This window comes from Musa acuminata, chromosome BXJ1-9 (assembly GCF_036884655.1).
Source record: "Musa acuminata AAA Group cultivar baxijiao chromosome BXJ1-9, Cavendish_Baxijiao_AAA, whole genome shotgun sequence".
NCBI classification, from domain to species: Eukaryota; Viridiplantae; Streptophyta; class Magnoliopsida; order Zingiberales; family Musaceae; genus Musa; species Musa acuminata.
The window spans coordinates 2,136,147-2,159,768 of NC_088335.1; the positions used below are offsets into that span (position 1 = coordinate 2,136,147).

A 23,622-nucleotide genomic window follows, 5' to 3' on the forward strand; every position below is an offset into this window, starting at 1 on the left:
GCGGGAGTAATATAATGATGGAGTTTGGCGCAGTGTCGTGTAAAAGCCCAACTCAATGTGGCGTTTAATCAATAACTATTAGCAGCTTTTTAATGGCGAACAGTCCGTCAAAGATTTCCTCTCCACTGTAGCAGCGTGCCGATGGACGGGATGCCATCGTCTTTGGGACTAGCGAAGCCTTTTCTTTTCTTTTCTTTTTAGGGTCATCATCATCTCCTCCGCCTTTGCGTGGGCCTCAGGACGGATCAGAGGAAAGAAGTGAAGATGATTGCTGATTTCAGTCCAAGGAAGCAATGTAGGTCAGCGAGCGAGGGTGGCAATTTTTGAGATCGCTCGAATTAATGGTGTAATCACAACTCAAATTACTTCTTTTTTTTTATTTTAGAATTACAAATTGCTTCCGAATAAATTACTAATTGTAGGCTTTGCTTGTAGACATATTCCTGTTAACTGTTGCCACATGCATGCGATGGCTGATAGTACAACGTATTTAGTCGATACGTGAGTTCCGTTTGGCGGCGTAATAGGCATTAGTAAACGAAGCTGTCCGGCAATGCAAGTCAAAGGATACATGTGACGATGTTTGGCTGGACGCATCGCACGTAACGTTGTTGATAAAATGTCAATTAATAATAAGCTAACATGTCAATGGGAGACAGAAGCATACGTATGAGACTTGATGCAGATTAGATTCTGTACGCAGGATTCCGAGAGTTCCCGTTGCGCCTGTGCATGCACGGATTCTGTGACAACAGGGGGCTCTTCCATTAAATATGTATCATAGAAGATACAATAATGTAGAGCCACACGGATCCCTAATCGGCATCTTTTCATTTAGATAAAGAAAAGCTACATTGATTTAAAGATAAGCACGACAAGTGAGAGCCGATCGACCAAAACTTGTCAATGAATGACTTCGTGCTTTGGGTAAGATTAAAGAAGTCATCAGCGTTGCCATACGCCTTGAGACATGGGATTGTTCATCCCCTGATTCAAAGAATCACGTCGTTTATTTTAGTGAGTTTTCATCATCTCCAGCAGGTATCAGAACTCCATAGTTTTTAATCCAATGAACTATCGTGAACAGATGCTTCTGCTGATCGGGTGAACTGACCCACTTGACATTTGCATGAGCCGTAATCTCTCGCTCTCTCTCTATATATAAATATATTCATAGATATTAATGTTAGGTTGAGGACACACGTTATACAAATACAAATCACAACAACACAAGACAGAATAAAAGAATATGATTGAAACCAAACTGCCAACTTCACAGCATTACTTGATCTTGTGAGAGACGAGGAAATATACATTTATCATCATCAATCGGATATGAAAACGCAACATTATTCATCTGTCGGAGAATGACGGAGTCACGAGTCGTTTGTGCCAAAACAATTTGTACTTCAATAAAAACACATTGCACAAAATTTATGGTCCGTAAGGAGTACAAAATATAATCAGATGCGAAACTATACGCCAACTACTTGAAAACATTGGTTGCAGAGCTAGCTGACCGCTTTCATATCTTTGCCACTTAACTCATAATCAAGAAATAGCTGATCTTGTGACGTAAGAGAAAATCTTCCACCATTTTCATGAGATGATAATTAACAATACAATCTTGGAACAAGCCAGAGAGAAGCATTTGCTCGAGATGTGAGTCCTAACCCAATAATGCAATCCGTAATGCTATGAGACAACAAAATGCAGTGCTCCGGCAAGGACATGCGTTTTTCTCTTCATCAAGGATTGTCACTGTAATGAGTGCAGAAAACTCAGTTTATCGACGTCTCTTAAGCTTTTTGTCTCCACCTGTAGGGTTAGACAAAAGAACGGACTATATTATGAAATTTTCAGGTCCTTAAATGCATGTAACTCTCCATTCAAGGAATGAGAATCAGCGAGGTTGTCATCTTGGCTAGCGGCAACCCCATTTTCTGGCAAATTTTTTAAATTGTTATTTAAAGTGCAAGTAAGAGTGGAGTTTCTGCAGCCTCCAAAGTGTGTCGAGCATGGAAAGTATTCTGCACACCGTGCTTTCCATCCTGCAGTTGAACAGAATTATCAGGAAGAAGGATATTTTGGTATATACTAAACTAAAAATTCCAAACTCCAAGATGACTATCAGTTTCGTATGCGTTGAAGGCTTAATTGACTAATACTCATGTACTTACTAGAAGCAGCACCCTGATCGTCAAACACTGTCTCAAGCAATCTGTGGACGGTAATACAGTCTGGGAGTTTCCATACGCTGACCGGACCGAGTGCCCCATTTCTGCTTAAAAATCCAGCAACATATCAAAGTTGCTCCCATAATCGCAGTGACATAAAGTATATAAATCATTAACAAGTTTTGAGCATTTTTACCCCACTGCTATGTTGTTTTTTGAATCTTCAATTAATTTAATTGCCTCCAGCTTCTTCTCTGGCTCAAGAACATACAGCATTTCAGCAGCAGCTGCTCTATGGATTAAGGAATCTGGAACATCAAAGAAATGATATTAACAATATTACAATTTGTGATCCACACTAAGAGGAATGATTTAGAAACCTTTGTGCTTCTCAAGGAAAGATTTGTTAGCTTCAATTAGTGACTTTCCATTCAACTGACTGCAAGAGATGAGAACCAGAAACCTATCAACAACTTCAAGAACAATGTGAATTTGAGTGTAAAACAGACATCAACAACCTTATCTGTGGTCGTTCTGCTTCTAATACATTCCAAACGAGCTTCTCTGAGTCTGAAACTGGTGAAGTAAAGCTGCTAATTTTGTGAAAGAACTTTATCTGTGAAATGGTACACAGGATAAATCTACCAAAAATAATGACCGTGACAATCTACCGGGCCAAAACAGATGCTAAAAGTTTTAGATTACAAAGGTAAAACTGTAAGTGGTGAACAAGGAGGTTGAAGGCCATTTATGCTTCATGTTTATCTGATATATGTCTATATAAAAAAGAAATAGAAACAAAGCTTTCTTGCATATGTCAGAACCACATAAGATGTCTGATGCTATGATGTGATCAACAGTGGACAAAATTGGATCCTCTTTTTTAGGTGTTCAGATTCCAAATCAAACAACGAAGAAGTTTCTGCAACACACATTCTGATATAAACTGTCCTCGAGGGTCATAATATACATTCAGGAATGCCTCGGTCTGACCCCATCCAATCTTGGCACATATTATAGTTGTTTCTGGTTCTAATTTACAATCACTTGTAGCTGATCTTCTAGTCCCTTGTACAGGGTACGTGCCCACAGGTTATATAGCACTATGAAATTAATCATGATTCCCATGCCCCACCTTTTTCCTTCCACTTTTGTCTTCAAATTATCTCTCCAGCATTGCTTCTGCTACTGAAATTTGCAACAAGAATAGCAGCTTCATCCGTTCCACCATTGAGATGCCAAACCCATAATTCAGATGTGAAGTGATTAGTGTATATCATGTTCATCTAAAATTCTTGCACTAAGCAGTCCTTGCCGAAAGGCTTGCATTATAAAAATCAGGAATATAGGCCAGATAGGATTACACACCTAGAGTTTTCTTCAGGTGTGATCAATGTGCTTGATCCCGCTCCATTCATTATGACAGAAACTCCAGATGTAAAAGTGATATTAGGATTCTTGTTAAGTACTTTTAAGATTTATAGAACAATTAGCATAGGATGTCTTAGGACAAATTTCTGATTAGTGTTACTTTTATGAACAAAAAATAGAAGAAACAAGTTTCGAAAAGCAACAGAGCATGCAGGAAACAAGCATGAAGAATGGGATCCACAAGGCGTGAGGAAACATAGCACACCTTAATGTTACAAGCATCCTAGACGGTGTACAAAGCATAGGAGGCTTAGATTAATAGACAATCAAGCAAGGCAATAGGAAGACACAAGAAAAGGGTTTATCTTTGTGATTGGATTATCAATCATCCTACCTTAGAAAATTAGTTAACTTTCAATTTTCACGAGTCATCAGGTGAATAGTCACTCAAGATAACTTGATCTCAGAAAAATTATAGAAGTCAAAAATAATATACAGAAACATGATTATCAGGCTTGTTTCTATCTTTAGTTGCTGGGTTCTGGTAACAGGAAATCAAGTCTGAATCAGCCAAGGTTGAGCACAGGTCCAAGATGTGTTCAGGTGTCGTGAAAAAAAAAACTGCTATATTAATATTAATATATATAATTAAAATTCCATGTTACAAAAACGAATTAATTTATAAAAAATAGAAATTTAAAGACCACCCAAATCTTCAAGCAAACCGATGAAAAAAAGCAAAGACATCATTGACATCACAAGATATATGTTGCACAGGTTTAGAAATAAACATATGCACGGAGTATTGAGTAAAATAGCTAAGTTCTGATCAGACCTGGATCTGGATGCAGATCCAGGTTTAGAAAAATATAGTCCCATGCTCAACCCATGGGCCACATGTGTGTTGCCTATGGGCAGTCAGGTCCTATTATCATCACTACAGAAAACAAGCTGAAAAGAACCAAATCACTTGTTAATACTTGTATCAAATGTTTAATGACTAAAGTCATAGCCAAAAACTTTTTTTTAACAAAAATTAGAATATGTTTTCATTACATTAAATGATGTACATGACGCACACATGTGGCCTTGAATATTTTGTGCAATAATGCACTAACCAACTCGGATGTCTCAACAAAGACTCGACATAGCCAAAAACTCAATCATGTTATAAACACAGCTCAAATTTGGTAGTAATTGCCTCTCAAATTCAAGCAACCTCCACAAGAAAATTGCACCACCATTCTATTACCACAACATCAAACCTACAGTTTTCAGTGAAAACTTGCATTCTCTGAAATTAGAACTTTTTTGCCAGTTTATCCCTTTCTAATAAGGTCAATGTGTAGTTCCTTAAAATATTAAAGTATGCTAACTGATTGTCACAGAAAATGAGAACCTGACCAATATGAACACAAGCAAAGGCTATAATCAAGACCATAGTTAAATGTAAATAAAATATTTCGGCTAACTGAAATAAATATGATTGAAATCCATAAAGATTATAAGACTATAAACACTATACAAAGATGTAGACAAATCAGTCATCAGTGCTTCTAATTTGAATATGTTCCTTTTCATTTTAATTAGGACAAGTGACAGTTTAGAAGCAAAAGTTAAATTAAGAAAATCTGCTAGTTGACAAGACATACCAAACATCGATGACTATCTGGATCATTCTCATTCAATTTAATCAGCTGCTTAACAGCCTGAAGAATTGAAATTTTGAAGTCAGAACAATAACAAAGGTGGAGATCAAAGAACAATCTTTGCAACGTGAATATACAACATCTGGCATAAAGTTCAATTTAAGATCACATAAGATGTTAGAAGTACTAACAATGTATGGGTAGCAGGCATACATATTAAACTTGTTTGGACCCAATTAAGAAAATTACAGTTTCCTTTGCTTGTTTTTAGCTTTAACCACAGAATTCTAGATTTATTTCATCAACAGAATTCTGGGTAGCAAGCAAAACTCTTTATTTCATCCATTCTTCTTGACTATATCTGAAATCTTATTTGCGATATCAAGCATGGAGGGTGACTACAAATTACTCTTTCATAAGTTGTGGAGACATTCTTAATTCACATGCTGAACAAACCCTATTAAGAAAGGCTTGCTGCCTGGTTGGTAGTAAGTAGATAAACATATATCATATTTGGAACAGCTCATTTGTGAGAACAATGTTTTATACAGTAATTGAAGCATAATAACATTTTAAGCAGTAAGTGAGATATTAAAGAACTGCATTAACTATAAATTTACCTGAAATGCTAACAAAATCTTCTGTTTTCTCATGTTTGCTTCAAAAGAAAGAATATGAGTTTCCAATGAATTAGCAGAGTTGCTCTGAAGCAATTTCAAATATTTTGTAGCTTCCAATAGTGGATCTTCGACCTGCTTAGAAAGCATAACTTCAGTTAGTTGTTTAAGCAGTATCATAAAAACCAATGCAGATTTTCTTGGAAGATCCATTCTAAACTACCTAGTGAGAACACCAGTAAGCAGTTGCATTGCAAAGCCAAAAGAAAAAAGAATTCAGATGAACAATAATTGTTTGAATTAAGGAACCTGCATGAGCTTTTCCCCATGAGGATCTAAATCAACAAGTCTGACATTTGGCCGCCTGCCGGATTTAGACATGCCAGAAGAAGTTGTTTCCTCCTCATTTCTTTCTTCAGCTTCCTGTGGAATATCAAAGAGAATTTTCAAGGAAAACATCCCAACAGAACAACATCTATGACTACAAACTACTAGCAAGATTACTTTCTTGGCACGAGCTTCCGCCTTTTTCTGTTTTTGTCTCATTTTCTTCCTCTGTGAAGGAGGCAACTTTGACATCTCATCACTTTCCTCTGTCATCAATTTTGATGGAGAATCATACAACTTCATGTAGCATCTGCACTTAAAAGGTCACATTCAATGTCATTTTTTTCAAGAGTTGAATCAATTAAAATTCCAAGCAAAAAGAAAGTACTTACATAAATGTTTTTCAAGGTAAAATCCTGTATACAACATTAGCAGATTCCTAGTTAAACAGTCAGCTGAGCATATGTGTTATGAGAGCATCCCTCAGCGGATCTATTTAGTAAGGAAATAATATCTTCTGTTTTGCCATCTAATTTTTCTGTGATCAAAGAATCATAGGTCACACCTCAACACCCCCTCAAACCTCCTCTCTCTCTCTCTCTCTCTCTCTCTCTCTCTCTCTCTCTTCCCTCCTGCTTCCCCAACACACATACACAAAAAAGAAAACAAAAACAAATACCTAATGATTTGCTTAACATGTTAATATGGACCAACTCTGGTTATAGCAAGGATGAAGTGTTTCATGTTGATAGTCCAGAAAGCTTATGGCATAAGAAAAGACAATTATGTTGATGGAACCACTAAGGACAAGATACCATGCCAAAGCAGCAAATGTATTTGCCCTAAGACCTGGGGCGATACAGTCAGAAAAGATCTCGATACCTATAGCTAATGTTAAAACAAGGCTGACTATTAAACCACATCAGTATTGACAGCATCCAGATCAAGCAGTGCAGATGGGAGGATCAGTTTTTTGAGGCCTCAAAAGTTTAGAATTCAAATACTTTCTGGTTCTGGTGGTCAATTTCTGCATGATAGTCAAAGATGTTATTTTGTTTTCTTCAAAATAAGTTAACAAGCACCTATATTTCCTTTTTATGCACTAAAACTAATTTTCAGTAGTTGATGATGCACCCATAATTAAGCTGAAGAGAATAATGAAGAACATAAGAATTAAATGCTTTTATGGAAATCTGGCTATTAATCCTTCTTCAAAGTTTTTTCAGATCATGATGTAGAGTACCAAGAAGAAAAATATTATTCATTTCATCGTCAAACTTCTTCAATTAGGTGAAAAATTATCAGGTATAAATGATAAAAAATTTGTCTATCTTGTCATAGTTTAAGTTTTGATTGTAACTATAAACTAATAAGGTGTGAAGTATATTTAAAAATAATACGGTAACACTTGAACAAGTCAAACTGTTAAAAAACACACTGCAATGAAGAACCTTGTCAAATAAACATCTGAACATATCAAAATGGAAACTTCACCTTATAGCACCTGCTGCAGCTTTATGGAAATACTCATGTGAATGCAACTGATTTTGAAACTTCAGCATCGATACATAAGCTCGTAGAGTCATTTTACGCAGACAGTAAGAATGGAAGTCAAATTGATCCTCTGTCATGTCTGAATAATGCTTCTCAACAGCTAAGAAATTTTTGAGTGCATGTCCTAGATCACCTTGACGAAAGTAACTTTCACCAGAAGCAAGTTCATACCTTACACAAGACACACACACATAGAGTAAAAAAAAGGTGCCAGTACATATGCCAGATTCTTCAAGCAAATAGTAAAGAATGAGATAAGAAATTCAAACATATATACCACATGCACTGCATGTCATGAAGATTATTGTGCTGATCACCATCCTTGGTGAACAAAACAGCTGTCTTCTCTGCTAATCCAACCTTCATCAATCAATGCATAAAAAATATTATTTCCATGTGCAAAAGCAAAAATTGATCCAAACAAGAATATCATTCGGGACATTGAACATCCATTTTTGACAGTAATACCTGATCAGCTTGAAGCATACGCATAACACACTCACTATTTAAGTAACGATCAGCAAGATCCATTGACCTAGCTTCATCTGCCAAGGCAGCAGCAGCAGGCAAATCACCTGCATGTTCTAATATTCTGCCCTGTATCAGCAGAGAGTATGTTAATGCCGTAAATGAATACATGACAATTTATTATTTCAAAATTTTAACAAAGGAATTCAGTCCACTGATTACAGAGGTTTGCTTAGAATTAACAACAAGAACAATTGTCGATCTGGAGGGCACTTCTCAAAGAAATTTAAGATGCTCAAATATTAATCATAACATGAAGCCTCAGCCAAAATAAATATCTGATGTCAAAATAAATATCACCCTAACACAGATTACTGTGTGTCCCATACTACTAGAACAAATGAAGTCAGAGGCTTCAAGACGCATGAAGTAGCTTGGTAGGAGTCTTACATGGTCCAATTGTGCCATATTGATCTCCATTTCCTAACAAGCACAGATACTGGTGTGAACACTGCAGACATCAAAATGAGACCCCTTTCCTGATAAGGTCTGATCACATCTCGCTGAGAAGAAACTTTAATCGCCCCATGATACTGCATCCTAAAAATGCTGTCCTCACATGGCCAGGTCTTAACAAACTATACATGTAGACCACCTTTCATGCAAGTTTTCTAACTTTTGCCACCCCAAGATGTTAGGACTTTATGGCTTTATTGTTGTTGTTGTTGCCTTCTGAAATGTCTTCCATTATAACTACATCTGGACTTGGAGAATCATAAAAATTTCCTCATAAAACCACTTCCAGACCATCTTTCTTCGTACAGGGCCAAATTATGAAGTCTTCATCCAACACTGTTTCCAGCATCATCATGGCTAACCAATCAAGTAGAAGGTGCACGTAAAGTACGTTGTCAATACTCGAAATTATGAAGGTTTTCAGCCAGGTCCACTGGTACCCTGGTTAACAATCTGGAAAACTAAGATGGGGATGTACTAATCTTAGAGACAGGGTTCTAGCGTTCAAGACTTTTGCTCTCAAAATTTAATCAAAAACAATCTGATATGCACAAGCTTTTGATAGATTTTACATTTGTTGCAGATACCAAGTGTTTTCATAAAGGCATATCTTACATGACATCTAGAGAAGACTCTATAGTTAAGGTGCCAATCAATAATCATTTTGCACTTTTCTCATTTCTACTGTTCAGAATTCATCATCATCTAGTTAGCTAACAACTGTAATAATAGATTCATGGGTTCCTAGTTGTAATTCTTATTTGCTACGTGTTATATCTAATGTTTAATTCTTTTAACTTGACACCATGAAAAATCATATTATCAAATTGTATTTAGAAAACATAGATCTGCACCTGCATTTGAGGAACAGGGTTATATATTATCATGTATAATTATAACCTTTAACTCTGAAGATATAAAGCTTGAAACTCAAGAAAATCTTGATTTCAATGATTAATAACAGAAATTTAGAAAAGTGCATCATAATTTTCTGAACAAAATAAATTGCCACCCTCCTTTATTATACAAGAAATAAGCAGGACATAAAATATGGAAGGGTTTTAACTTTTAACTTCTACCGAACAGTTTTTGTATCTTCAGAAATCAAAACAAACATAACCAATTAAGATTTTGCATATGACAAACTTCACACTGCTAAAATAGAAATACAAGTAACAATCAAATACTAGGTCCCCAAGTTTAATATCATTGACTTATGACACGAACCTTAATGGAGTACAAATCAATCACTGTTGGAGTGTGTTCGATAGCTTCATCAATTTTAGCTAGAGCAAGATCATACTGGCCTAGTCTGTCATAGTGCTGCACCACAACAGAAGCAAAAATCTTGGCATATATAACACATAAAATAATTCTAAATTCATAAAAAGATACACCAAATACAAACCTGGGATAGCAAAAACAATGTCCACATGAGTGTCGAAGGAGGCTCCTTTTTTGAACTGAAATTTTTTTAAATCCTTAGAAACAGGATTCACAAATGTTGTTATCAAGAAGCACTTTACATCAAAAGCATGCATGTTAAACAGAAAGTTTAGCAGCCATTTTGAAGGTACAGACCATTGTTTGGAAGACACATGCTTCTAGTTGGCTGAAAAGTGATGATTTCAAAGGTCGAAAAGCCAATGCAATATTCAGTATATATGAAAAAAGACGCCATCAACTGATGATAGTGCTCTACTTCCATATGAATGAGTCACTCAAATAAGGCTCCTCACCATCTAGTTTCTACAATGAGATGGTCTAACAAAATGCGTTGCAAAATTTGTGCCTTTAGTTGATTCACATCTCTATAACCTCCGAAAGGGAATATAACTGTTAAATGAAGAGGATAATATGATGTCAAAACCTCATAATCATGTGCATGTGCCCAGTCATTTCAATTTGATGCAAAGTGGTTTACATTTTTGGTCAAAACCTTTATCTTGTTACTTTTTACATTATGTATTAAGAAGTCTCAAAAGGGTCTGCGTATGCAAGAATTAAAGTTTGAAATGACAAAATGAATCTAATGCCAATTCCCAAGTTGTCCCGAGTTGAACCAGCCAGCTCCTTTACACCATAGCTAGTTAAACCCACTTTTTGATATAATCTTCAATAATTGATAAGATTCAAATCACTGAAACAATCTCTCTACTTAACCGAAATTCAAGTCACTGAAACATACTGTACATACTATATAAATATCTATATATATATATATATATATATATATATATATAGATATACATATAGATATACATAAACATACACATACACACACATCCAGTAAGTGCTCTGGAGAAAATTGTTTTCAGTCATACATTTTCACCTAGAGAAAAAAAATATAAATACAAGCAGATAAAAGTGTCAACGCCCTTTGCTTGATAAATTGTACAAATGTTACACCAATACAGTGTGCTCTACTATTTTTCCCACATTATAATTAACATAATTCACAAATATGCAAAATATAAAGGGAGAAAAAATTTGGTCTCAATTTTACCTTCCAGGAAAGCTTCCTGTTGACCTAATTGAGTCTTCCAAGTGAAGAAATAATTGTTCAAGAATAGATGCCTGCAAAAGGGATTCAACTACTCAATGATCATGTCAACTTTTGACTTTAAAAAATACAGAATTTGGGAGGAAAAAAATTGCATAATCATTTTTGAAGTGATTCTGCATACCTTTCCGATGTGGTCATACAACGGACTAAGATCAGAGAACAATGAGGGGACACCCTAATGAATATAGGTGACAAATGTTAGCTATGGTTATCCATTATATACCTAATTTGAAGATAATAATAAAAAAAGTACAAAAAAAATAAGAGACAACATGACCCATAACGGAACAGAATATGTTATAGCACAAGATCCACAACAAATTATATGGTAACAGAGTTCTTCCCACCTTAGTTAATAAAGGCCTGACATAGTTATCCACCGCTTCCTGAAACTTGTCCCCTTCTAGAAAATCAAGTGGTATTCGCTGAGCCAAAAAGATGACACAGCAATAAATAATCCAATTAAAATATATTTTTTCATAAAGATTAAGAAGCTTGCATAACTAATCAGCAAATAGAGCATGATGGCATTAACACAATCAAGAAGAAAAAGGTTTTATTGTAGAGTATATCTATGCGCAATCAACATTCAATTTGTTTCGAAAGAACCAATACATTCTAACAGGCATGTTGCTAATTTCTTGCAACAAGAGAAAGGCTAGATCTTTCTCATTCCTACCAATAATTATAGCAGTGTAACTGAAAAGAATAACAGAACATAGAGCAGCATCATGGTCAAGCAACGAACGAAGTTTTATCTTACCTTGACAGCAGAAGACCAACTGTATTGATCCCTAAGTGACATATACAAGGCATCTAATCTTTCAATTTCATCAGACGTATATTCACCTTTATCAGAATATAGTCCAAGACATTTTTGCAGGCCAATAAAGTACCTGTTCAAAAGTAAGCAACAATAATGAACAAAGTTCAAATCCTCCAAAATGTGTTGACAGTTTGTATTAAGAAAGGGATGAAACATAACCAAAAAGCCAAAGTCATTTAAAATTAAACTGCATATGAAACAACTCTTGATGCACAACAATGAACGAAGTTAATCGATAAAGATCCCCCCCCCCACCCAGTCATCCCCCGCACCCTTTTTCTTTTTCAATTCAAGGAAGAAAGAGAGAAAAAGACACCTTATCAGGCAAGAAAGAAAATGGCCAAGAAACAGAAAACACGAAATATAGCAATCAACCACATTGAGTAAGTTTAGAACAAAGAACTGTAAATTCATTGCTACCCCTAGCGAAATGACTGCAAAATGCTTATGGAAATTCCAATACTTCTGTCTAAGCAACAGGATTGTCTTGTTAATCATCTCACCCCATTTTGAGAGAGTAATTTTATTCTCGATGCAGATATTAGTCCAATATAGCTAGCTTTGGTAATAAAAATAGATAATCATGACCAAGATTTATATATTTACAAATGGAAGTCGCTCGGTGATTAAATATTTTTTGTTTAGAAGTAGAGTCCAACAAGATATATAGCCATGGTTTCAAATAGCTATCCATAGACAAGATTTTATCAAGGACAATATATCTGTGGTGACTATTTCAAAGAGCACATCAACAGAGTATAAATGCTACCCAAATGTGCATAATGTTATATCATTTGCATAAATTTTAGGGATGGCTGAACAAGCAGCTGGAAGAGTATTGGCAAGGGCTGACCCTGATTCCAGACTTCTCGACTATGGAGACTTCAGAACTCAAAACCTTCTAAAGATTTGCTAAAATTAGTTAATGTCAGTCAAACCAGTTGTCCACCAAAGAATAAATTTTATTGGTATAGCCATTTCCAATGGGTATCAGTCAGTTTAAAGCAAGATAAATATTTATTTAGAAGAACCAACTATCTTGATCAAAATTATTCTTGATCAACTGATGTGACCAGTTAAAAGAATGAATAGGAACCGAGAAAGAGATGAAAATACAACAAAAAGCAATGAGAAAGAGGATAGTGGAAATTAAAAAGGTAAACCTACCGATATGCAGATCAAGATAAACTGGGTGGTATGTCTGGTACAGGACCATACAGGGGCTGTATTGTCCGATATAGGGCCTATAGCATCTGCTACACCCAGTACAGGGCCTGCTCTGTCAGTAGAGGAGCATGCAAGGCCTGTACTGTCTGGTATGGAGCCTATACAATCTGGTATAGGAGCATACAAGGCTGTACTGTCTGGTATAGGGCCTATACCATCTGGTACACATGGTACAGAGCCTGTACCATCTGTACAGGTCTGGTATCAGTCAGTTTGTTATTTTGTTTTTTCAGATTTTTTTTAAAACTTGGTACATACCGACATACCGACACTCAATACACCCGTACAAGATGATAAAGTACTGATTCGAGTCCTGACTGGTGCATTACTAGTACACAATTTTGAACCTTGAATTCACATATACACGATAAAAAAAAAATGCATATTTATATGAAGTGGAATATTATCAAACTACTTACCTGTAATTATCAGGATTCATAACAAGCAGGAACCTGTACATTTTCTCTGCTTCCTCAAAACGACCAAGCTTCAAGACTATAGAAGCCATTTCTTCCTTGAAAGCCAACTTATCCACCTGATGAGACATTAAGCATACAGGTAACAGATATGCTGTAAAAGATGATCTAATGCACCAAAATGGTGTCTGATATTGACTATTAAGGCCTTCAAGTAAAATATGCCAACTTTTCCATCTATGATTTGTCCAACTAAGACTATCGATCATGAACCTAAACTGCATCAGCCACAGTGAAAACTTACAATTTTAGCCTCCTTCTTATGCATTTCCTCCAGTGCTCTGTCAAATAACCCACATTCCTCCAACAATGAAATCTGTAAAATATGCCTGTTGTATAAATTTCCTCATGCTCACCAACAAAGCCGATCCATTATAGTACAAAAGAATTATGAATGGTGAAAGAAAAAAAAGGACCCAACATAAATTGTATTACTTCATCCGCTGATAATTCACAGGACAGAACAAAGCCTTCTGTCGAAACATTATAGCACAAAATAAAGATGCTTTACAATTAGCACGTGACCATAGGCGTCAAGGTTCCCTTTGACCATACATCTTTCAAATAAACTACAAGTTCCATAAAGCAGTACTAATTAATGTCCGCTCTTAAAGATATATATACTTTACACACTTTATATGTTCCCATGAAAAATTACTCTTACAAATGGTAGGAGCCACCATTTGGCACTGATCAAGCAGGTTGATTAGTCATACAAAGAAAGAAAAATAAGCTATAACATACCAAAGTATGGAGTAAAAATACTGGGAAAACATTTATAATCACCATAGGATGTCATAGTGTAACATAATCACCATCAACACAATGTTACTTTAGCTTGAAAATTGTAACACGGAAACTTCATTAAATCATTGGTCTAAAAATTTGAAGGCAACTTTCGGTGCATGGGGATCATAATTGCAAATCCTCCCATGCAAAAGAATTACCAAACCAAACTCTTCACATAGTGACACGTGAGACAACCGGCCTAGTTATTACAATCTTGGTTACTACATAAAATTGGAGAGGAAGAATAATTAGTTCTAAAAATATAATTAACAAAAAAAAGAAAAAATACACTAATGGCTTGAAGTTACATTTATAAACATTATGTATACCTTATACAAGAGCATTTCACCATGTTCATAACGCTCACTCTCTGGAGGATAATCATCTTCTAGTGTTCCTTCATAAGCTTCTAGAATATCAATTGCCTTTGAAGCACTATCAGATACAGAAATCAAGGATAAGTAACAAAAAGATTATGTTTTAATACTAAGAGAACTTATTAGAGATTATTAAGTATCAAAATTACTAATATCAACTTCCAACAATTTATCCACCTATGTTCCATTATAATTTTGCTAGCTTAGAACAAACATTCCTTTACAAGTCCTTTTGGCGCTAGCTTGCACACAAACATGGAATTTGAATGACCTGTCATCGTCATGCTGGTTCCCCCAATGATAAAGGACATCACAAGAAGTAAGCCGTTGTGTGGTTTTATGGAAGTACCAAAAACCGGAACCTTAATATCTCATTAAGTTTAGAAATTTGAATTTACCAGCAGCAATGCAATCAAAATAACTAGCCGAAAACCTATCATGCAAAATTCAAAGATGAGCATGGAGACAATATCCCATCAATATGGTCAAGTTTCTCATTTAATTGCAGATGTTTGTTGGTTCTCCAGTGCCATTTTTATAATAATGCTTTAATATTGATCTCAGTGCTTCCGTATCATGCAATGTATATCAGGGAATTTGTGTATTCTCCATATAGTACTGCTATGAATATCAATCTCCATGATTCTGTACCATGCAATGGATATTAGATCATACGCGTATCATCCATATTAAAATGCTATCCTAACCATCAATTCCTAGAAAAGGTTAACATACTATGTTCTGATTGAACCAAACTACCAAAGAATATAGTTCTCTCACCAAATTCCAAATAGAAGGGACAAATGTGTTTAAATGTAATTTACTATCCTATGAAACAGAAGACTTCCAATTTTTGTGAAATTTTATTGATATATTTATAGTAAAAAAATCGATGGGCATTCGTGAATTATTGGAATAATTTTCCGAATGAAATAAAACTTACTTGGAATTCAAGTGGTGAGCAACAGCAAAGCCAATCCAGTTCATCCGGTGGTTTGGCTTCAATGCCAGAAGTTGCTGTCTCGTTTCAACAAACCCTATCAGGTCCCGCATCTGTACCTGCAAAAAAAGCATGTATTACTGTTTCATACACAAATTTTAGTTAAACTTGAATAAAACATTTATGACATCAATTAGCCAAGAGAATCCAAGTAACATGAAAAGAAAAAGACAAAACAACATTTTTAAGAAATAACAAAACATAAGTAAAAACATTACAAAAACACAACAATTTAAGCTTAATTCACATTAACATGAAAATTAAAACATGGAAAGCTCTCTTCTTAATTAACAAACTGAAACCACCAAACAATCAGTACAAACCAACAGAGGATGATCGGTTCTGGGCATCAAGTACCCATGAAATTTAAAGAGGCACCCAAACATTTCTTGAACTAAAATTTTTTATGTGATGGTATAAATGACAAATCACGCATTATTCATAAACAGATTCTTATGTAACAATCGTGACCAGAAATATTTATGTATAGGTTTTGATAATGTCAAGCCGTTGCTGTTAACATCACCTAATAACAGAAAAGGAAAGGAACTCCAGACCCTTTTCAGCCTTCTCTACCTTGCCTTCCCCTCTATAGACTTAGATCTCACTCCCTCCACCTGCATGCCCAACCACAACCTGGTTGGAGTAGCTATTGTTGCTGCTATTATCCATCTCTAGAACATTCTACATGCGCTTCAGAAGATAAGTCCCTTAGGTTAAGATGATCTACCATCCCTTCCATTGGCAAACTGTCGAGATCAGGTTCACTTCCTTCCTTCCCAATCAGGTTCACTTCCTTCCATTGCCTACTTGCAGTTGTGTTTTCAACCATTTTAACAATCAAAATAGCCAGAAAGCATAGAATCACCTAAAATATTTCAGAACAAAAAATATGGTGATCCTAAATCTCCATGAAATTTGCAATCTCCAAAATCAATCTTGAATCATGTCCTCGAGATTTAATGGATGAAAATTGAGAAAGAATTAATGGTGCAATAAATATGGCTTTCTGTAAGACTTGATTGCTGGCCTTACTGATCCATTCTTACGGAACCAACATGCTTCAGCATCAATTACCAAGTTTGTGCAGAACTACAACTTTAAAACTTGTAAAGAAAATATCATTTGACAATATATGTCTTGTATCAGCGTCCAAAGTGCTGATTCTTAATGATGTAATGTTGAAAAATGGTCTTTATAGTTCTGACAAAACAATTTAGCCACTCACAACATTTTCACTATCCAGTTTTCTCGACAAACTTCCTTGATGATTGAACTGCAAGTAATGCTCAAACCTCAATGAAACCTTGACTTAGCATTAAGACATCTGTGCTCAATTGAGTCTACACCTAAAATTACTTGTATATACATTTTAATCTGCACCCTATATTTTGGATAAGAAATGCTTTGCATTCTTGAAAAATTAGGGATAATTCCGATTAAGGGTACAATGAAGAACTTGTGGCATGCAAATGTATCAGTTAGATGATGGAACTAAATTAAGATTAGTGGTACAAGGACTCCTAGAAACACTTATTAAACCAAAAAGGGAAGCTTTTGATGGTTCTTAGTTAAAAATGATATTACCACCAAAATCTTAATCAAGGAGGAAAAAAAGTAGTTCTACTTGAGTGCCAATCCCAAATGATTGGAATCATAGCTTCTTGTTTTTTCATCAACTGTACCAGGCTAAAGATGATTCAAATCATCAGACAACATAATGACCCACAACAGGATCAAAGGACCGAATAACTGAAAAGCATGACCAATGCCTCTGAGTTCTAAGATCTATACACCCGTAAATTTCACCACAGCTAACCACATTCAGTAGCAAAAAGCAGAAGACAACTTTAATTTCATTTTCAAAAAAAATCTAAAAGTAATTTCAACAGAGAGTTGGCACTTCCATACCAACCTGCAACAATGATAAATCACGCAAAATTTCAATATTATCAGGATCAATCTTCAAAGCATTTCTGTAGCACTTAATTGCTTCTCTATATTCTCTGTCTGACCGATAGAGTAGACCATAAACATGCCAGCACACATGACTTTTAAGGTCATTCTGCAAAAGGTAGAAATCAGCACAACACAAAGTTTATATAAAGTACAAAGCAACTTTTTTTTTCTTTTTGTGCAAATTACTGGCTAACCTTAAGACCACGACGAACAAGATCATATGCTTCTGATTTCCGGTCCATGCAATTCAATGTTAATCCCTTCATGGACAAGGTTTCTATCGGCAGTAGAAACATGACATCAGCCAACAATCATACTAAAACAAGTTAGTGAGAATACAGAAAAGAGGCAAGGCACTGAGACCTCTCACAAACCTACCTCCATGTTCAGGAAACTTCTTCAAGATAGAATCTGCAGACTTTAGTCCCTTTTTATACTGTTTGGTCTCATATGATTTCTGAAGAAAAAAGAAAATGTTTGCTTTAGCTTGATGTTGAGAAACCATACAAAGGAGGCAAAGTTGAAAAATGTCAAGCTAATGCCTTCTAGAACTTTTTTTAATAAGACAAATTCTTCCAGTGATTGTTCAAATAACAAATAATTTATTTAATTATTTATGCAGATAATAGATGAAAACATGCAATAACTCAAACAAATTCTTCCAACACTTTCTAAAAAAAATACCTATTACACTATTTATAAAAAGACATTAGACTTGAAATTTGCAATACCCAAGTAGCTGATTAGGATTTCATAGGTGACAAATGAATGAAGAATATAATGGGTCAGTCAGTGCAACATTCTAAAAACTTCATGCTAGTACAGAAAAAGCTCTGGCACATAAATTTGTTACGTCTGCCAAAAGGACTAGTGTTGCTGATGCCTAGAAGGCAAGTAACTAATTTCAACAAAGACCAGACACTGGATCTGTTAGCTTTCATTATATTGCCCTGCTACATGTGGTATTACCTTCTTAAATTTGAAGAATGGCAAACTTGTTGTTGGGAACTAATCTCTGAAATGATACATCCTAATGGGTAATAATGCTGCATCACTATGTACAATTATAACCAGTGTAGCCTATATAAGTGCTAAATCTTGGAACTCTTTATCAAGTACATATTGGTCTGTCACAGTCACTCTCACATATACCAAAAGGTTTCAAATTGTAGTCAGTGCCAACTACATATGTCTTTTTCAAAAAAGGATCTCCTGCATCATATGCTATTTCGCTTCTTGCCAATTCGGGTTATACTTGTACGGAGTTGTCTAATACATCCATGCTTGTATGCAGAATAACTGACAAGGATACCCCAACTGAATGATGATGGGGATTCTGAAGTTCATTCAAGAAATAGTTCCAGACCTTGGTCCCACTTGGTTTAACAAATATAGCATAATACACTTGAAAGCACGTCAACAACAAACATGTCTTGACTTATATATTTTTTAAAAAATAAATTTTATATGAAATCATGAATCTTTGATTCTAATGTAGACGACCAAATAGGATTAGCTAGAAGATAGCAGCCCATGGATTGCAAAAACCAGCAAATGTATGTCTGAAACAAAAATGTTAACAAAGTCGAGCTGACTGAATTTTGCACGCATTCAACAGCAGTACTAGTTGACAAGTTGCTAGTTTGAAACGGAAAGCCTTTTTTATTTCACTTAACTCATACAAATTATTTGTACAAAAGGTGCACAATAATTATTCAGACAAACGTTGAAAGATCTGGTGACATAAAGCTGCCACTGGTACTAAGATGATAATCTTGTACTACGTTTGCTTTTGGGTCATGAAAAATTCAGAGCCAAAAGCAAAGAACCCTTCGCTCCAAAACCTACCTAATTCTGAAATAATCAGCTGAAGGTAGTCCTAAACACGAAAATGGAGAAGCAAACATCCAAACATAGGTACAAATTTTGTCAGGCAATAGAGAATTCCATCAAATTATGTAACATCAATGACTTCGCGGAGTGATGTAACGTCATCCCATCCATCTCGAAGCGATCAGCTAAAACCTAATCCCGTCAATTCCTGGTTCCGAAAATATGCGTGACGGAGTGGTGCAGAACAAGAAAACGTAAAGAACCGCCGATTTCAGCAACGACATGACCAGACCATCATCGAAATCACCACAAGCACCGGCTCCGAAAAATCCAATACAAGAAACGGGTCGGATGAGGAAAAAGAACACAAACACCGGATGAACCGGAACTGCCGGCGATCGAGCGGGATAGCGAGAGAGGGCACTTACCACGATGACCTTGAAAAGATTAGCTTCCCTGGGCGGGAGAGAAGACCCCATTCTCGGGAAGATCTGAGGAAACCCTAGGGGGAGGGAAGAAGAGGAGGAAGGTGCCGAGTGTGGTGGTATGCGAGGCTGCTGCAACCCTACCCCTCGCTTCCTTCACTAGTAGCTGCTGACCGACGGAAAATAGAAGGAACCAGGGCCCTCCATTAAATGATGATGGGTTCCGGACCGCTCGTTCGCTTTGAGGGTCGTGCTCTCGTGATCTCACCGTTGAGCGGCTCGCGACGCGGGGTCTTGGGGCAGGGTGGGTCGGACGGCTGTTGGAGCCCCTTGGTGTGGAGAGATCGAGCTAATCGAACTTGCGGGGTTGATTTCGGCTCGGCAAGTGATAAGTCTCATGTTCAAGTTCATGAGCTTCATATATATTATTTGATATATATATATATATATATATATATATATATATATATATACATCTAATGATACAAAAATAAATATATCAAAAAATCAATCATCGATCGCTCGTAGTGTCGGATGTCTTCATTTGATTGATAAATTAAATGAATCTTCATAATTTTCATGGATCATCTCTGGTATAGTCAGCTATGGTATAGTATATATGAAGCTCAACATTTATCTTGTTATGAATTAAATAAATAACTCGTTGTTAATATTTATCTTGTAATAATGGCTAAAATTAAAAAGATTATTGCATGATGTATAGCTATTGAAAAAATAGAAATCATATACTTGTAGTGTTGCACCCAAACACATGCACACAAAATCATTAGATAAATATCAAATAACGATCTCATCGATATTTTTATTTGTAATAATAATTTTCTTCCTTTAGGAATTATATAACTCTGATCATTATTGGGACCTATAAATTCAGAAGATTCAAGGTAATTCGTTATTTATTATAATTTGTACTATAATGATCATATAAGTTAATTGTCATTTTTTTTACTTTCCATCAGTATTTTATATATTATTGAAAGGAAATTTGAAAGTATTGGTTTTATTGCGTATGCTCAATAAAGACATATTATGATTTGAAAAATTATCCTCGGGCATTGGGCACGTGGAGTTTTCACTTATCAAATTTGAAAAAGAGCTTATGATAGGTGTTGGGTATTAGATTAGTACGATTTGGTTCAATCCCGAGTTTGTATATTCGCCCATATTGATGCTCAAATTGAAGTGGCTCGGGTCTAGGCTTTATCGATCCAAGGTAGAGTAAGGGGTTTTTCTTCATTCCATGTCTGGTTATTGCTTGCTTCGCCATCGAGTTCCTGCACACAAGTGAAGGTCAAGAGGGAGATTTTTTAAGTCAATCCCTCCGAAGCTCAAGTCAACGTTAAGTGGTGTTCGGGCTGGCCAAGAGATTGATTTTTATACCTGTGAACGAATGTCAGTTATACATTGTATGTTAATAGCCATCGACTCCTCAGGTGGTCGGCTCATACATTTCGTGTAGGTATTGATCGACCTACATGGATTGGCGCCACGCGATATCGTTTTGAACTTTTCGAAGTGACTTTTGTACTATGCGATGCTAACTTGTACGACCTCGGATAACACGGGAATAAGCGATCGTCCCATTAGAGCCCGAGATGTTGCGTCAACGTAGTGCACTATATCAACCCTAAGGCTATGTTAGCGTTGATGTGGCTGCTAACTATTGGCACGGGGTGTTACCAGAATATGTCCTATTGGAAGAGAATGATATTGTAAATAATATTAAAAATAGGGAGTTTAAAAAATATTATGATTGGTTGATGAATGGGTGAGAGAAAGAATAAAAAAAATTGAGTTTTTATTTTCAAATACCCTCCTCCTAGTTGTTGAAAAGAGTAAATTTATCTATTGATCGGGTAATTTAGTCATTTGCCACTCCTTCGATCTAACGGTCAGCGCTGCCCGATCAACGATCAATTTGATTCTTGTTTTTTTTTAATATAATTTGATCAGTTTGAAGAAGAATCAAAATCAAAATTATTGAGTCCGATTCTAATTTTGGTTTTACCCAATTGGGATTGGAACTGTTTCCTCCTTGGCCCGATTTACAATTTTGATTTAATTATAGTTGGAAACAAACGTGGCCATGCAAAGAAGTATAAATTTGGGTGTGTCATCGTGCTAAAAGTATTTCATGTTTCGCATTTTAGATATGGACATTTGGTTTGTTTTGTATAGTATTATCTCATTTTATTGACATCATATTTAAATCTATATAAAAACATCTAATGTATATTATATATATATATATATATATATATATATATATATATATATATAAACCTGATAATTGTTTTGATGAAAAATTAATGGCGTGCTCCATCGTGGATGTGCTATTTGTACTATTTTAACATGATAGTCAGAAACATATTTAAAATATACATTAAGGGTTCAATATATATTAAAAATAGAAATTAATTTTTTTTAAAAAATATATTTAACTTGAATGTTGCATTACAAATGCTTTCCACTTAATTTATTGACATTGTAATTGATGATTATAATAAGGTAAATAGCAATGTATGTTATAACATGGCAAAATTACGTGATTAAATACTTGTCAACTTAGTGAGCAATATATCTTAATGTAATAACGTGATTTAAGTAAGAAATAAATATTATTTACATATTAAATAAATTATATTATATTTCATTTTATGATTATATTTATTTATTTATTATATATATGGACCATATTAATTTTTTTTATAAGATTACATTCATTTAATTCATTTGCTTATTAATTTAAATAATAAAAATATATTTATTTTTGAATAAACATAATAAAATTAGAATGATAAATATATCACATAATATTCAGTAAACTTTTAAAATTGATAATTATTTATGTTTTAATCTGCGTTTTGAGTGACGTTGGATGCTTCGATCAGGATGAGACAATTAAAGCAAGAAGAATCGTGTTGGGCTGAAGAAACATGTCAGAAGATTGGACGTCGGGCCAGAGGATCAATCGACATATCGACAGAAGGCTTCGGGCCATGGATTCGGGCATCGGGCCAAAAAGAGCGATTATTACGCCGAGGATATCGGAGTTGCGGAGTCAACTGGCCGATTGGGCAATAGACTGCAAGAGAGGACGATGCGTCGAAGATTCGGACGAAGCGTCGAGGGATCAATGACATGCCGGACAACATGATTAATGCTTAGTATTAATTGTCTAGATCGAAGTGTGTTTTACATGTGTATGATTAACTATGATAGCAAAACATGAAACAAAATGAAGTCCCGGAGTCATGGACGCGACTTCGTTGGGAGTTCGAGAGTTCGTCGGAAGTCCAGACGTTCGTCAGAAGTTCTATCGGAACCAATCGAGAAGTCTCGGAGCTTGCTAGAGAAGCTCGTCGGAACTCACCAAGAAGATCATCGTGAAGTCCAAGAGCTTGCCGGGAGTCTGCCGGAACATTGCCGAGAGATCGTCGGAAG

At 35.5% G+C, this 23,622-nt stretch overlaps 1 protein-coding gene across 2 annotated transcripts; it reads right to left on the bottom strand.

Annotated features, from left to right (window-relative positions):
• Positions 1-1,253: 1,253 nt before the first annotated feature.
• Positions 1,254-20,336, bottom strand: LOC103996810 (N-terminal acetyltransferase A complex auxiliary subunit NAA15). 2 transcript variants are annotated; one of them, XM_009417820.3, is made up of 26 exons: positions 20,161-20,336; positions 18,278-18,356; positions 18,094-18,176; positions 17,856-18,005; positions 15,884-15,999; positions 14,893-14,998; positions 14,019-14,090; positions 13,718-13,833; positions 12,009-12,141; positions 11,593-11,670; positions 11,367-11,420; positions 11,186-11,256; positions 10,088-10,142; positions 9,907-10,002; positions 8,164-8,292; positions 7,973-8,055; positions 7,636-7,866; positions 6,319-6,451; positions 6,124-6,237; positions 5,818-5,949; positions 5,201-5,257; positions 2,696-2,793; positions 2,558-2,616; positions 2,374-2,485; positions 2,181-2,281; positions 1,254-2,051 (listed from the first exon to the last, which is right to left on the bottom strand). In XM_009417820.3, exons 1-26 carry the CDS (start codon positions 20,209-20,211, stop codon positions 1,849-1,851), a joined length of 2,712 nt encoding a protein of 903 aa, XP_009416095.2. In that variant the 5' UTR covers positions 20,212-20,336; the 3' UTR covers positions 1,254-1,848. The 2 variants fall into 2 exon arrangements, 1 of the variants encoding a protein (XP_009416095.2); XR_010479027.1 differs by lacking the exons at positions 1,254-2,051; positions 2,558-2,616; positions 2,696-2,793 and having other exon boundaries at positions 2,243-2,281; positions 20,161-20,319.
• Between the last annotated feature and the right edge of the window lie 3,286 nt (positions 20,337-23,622).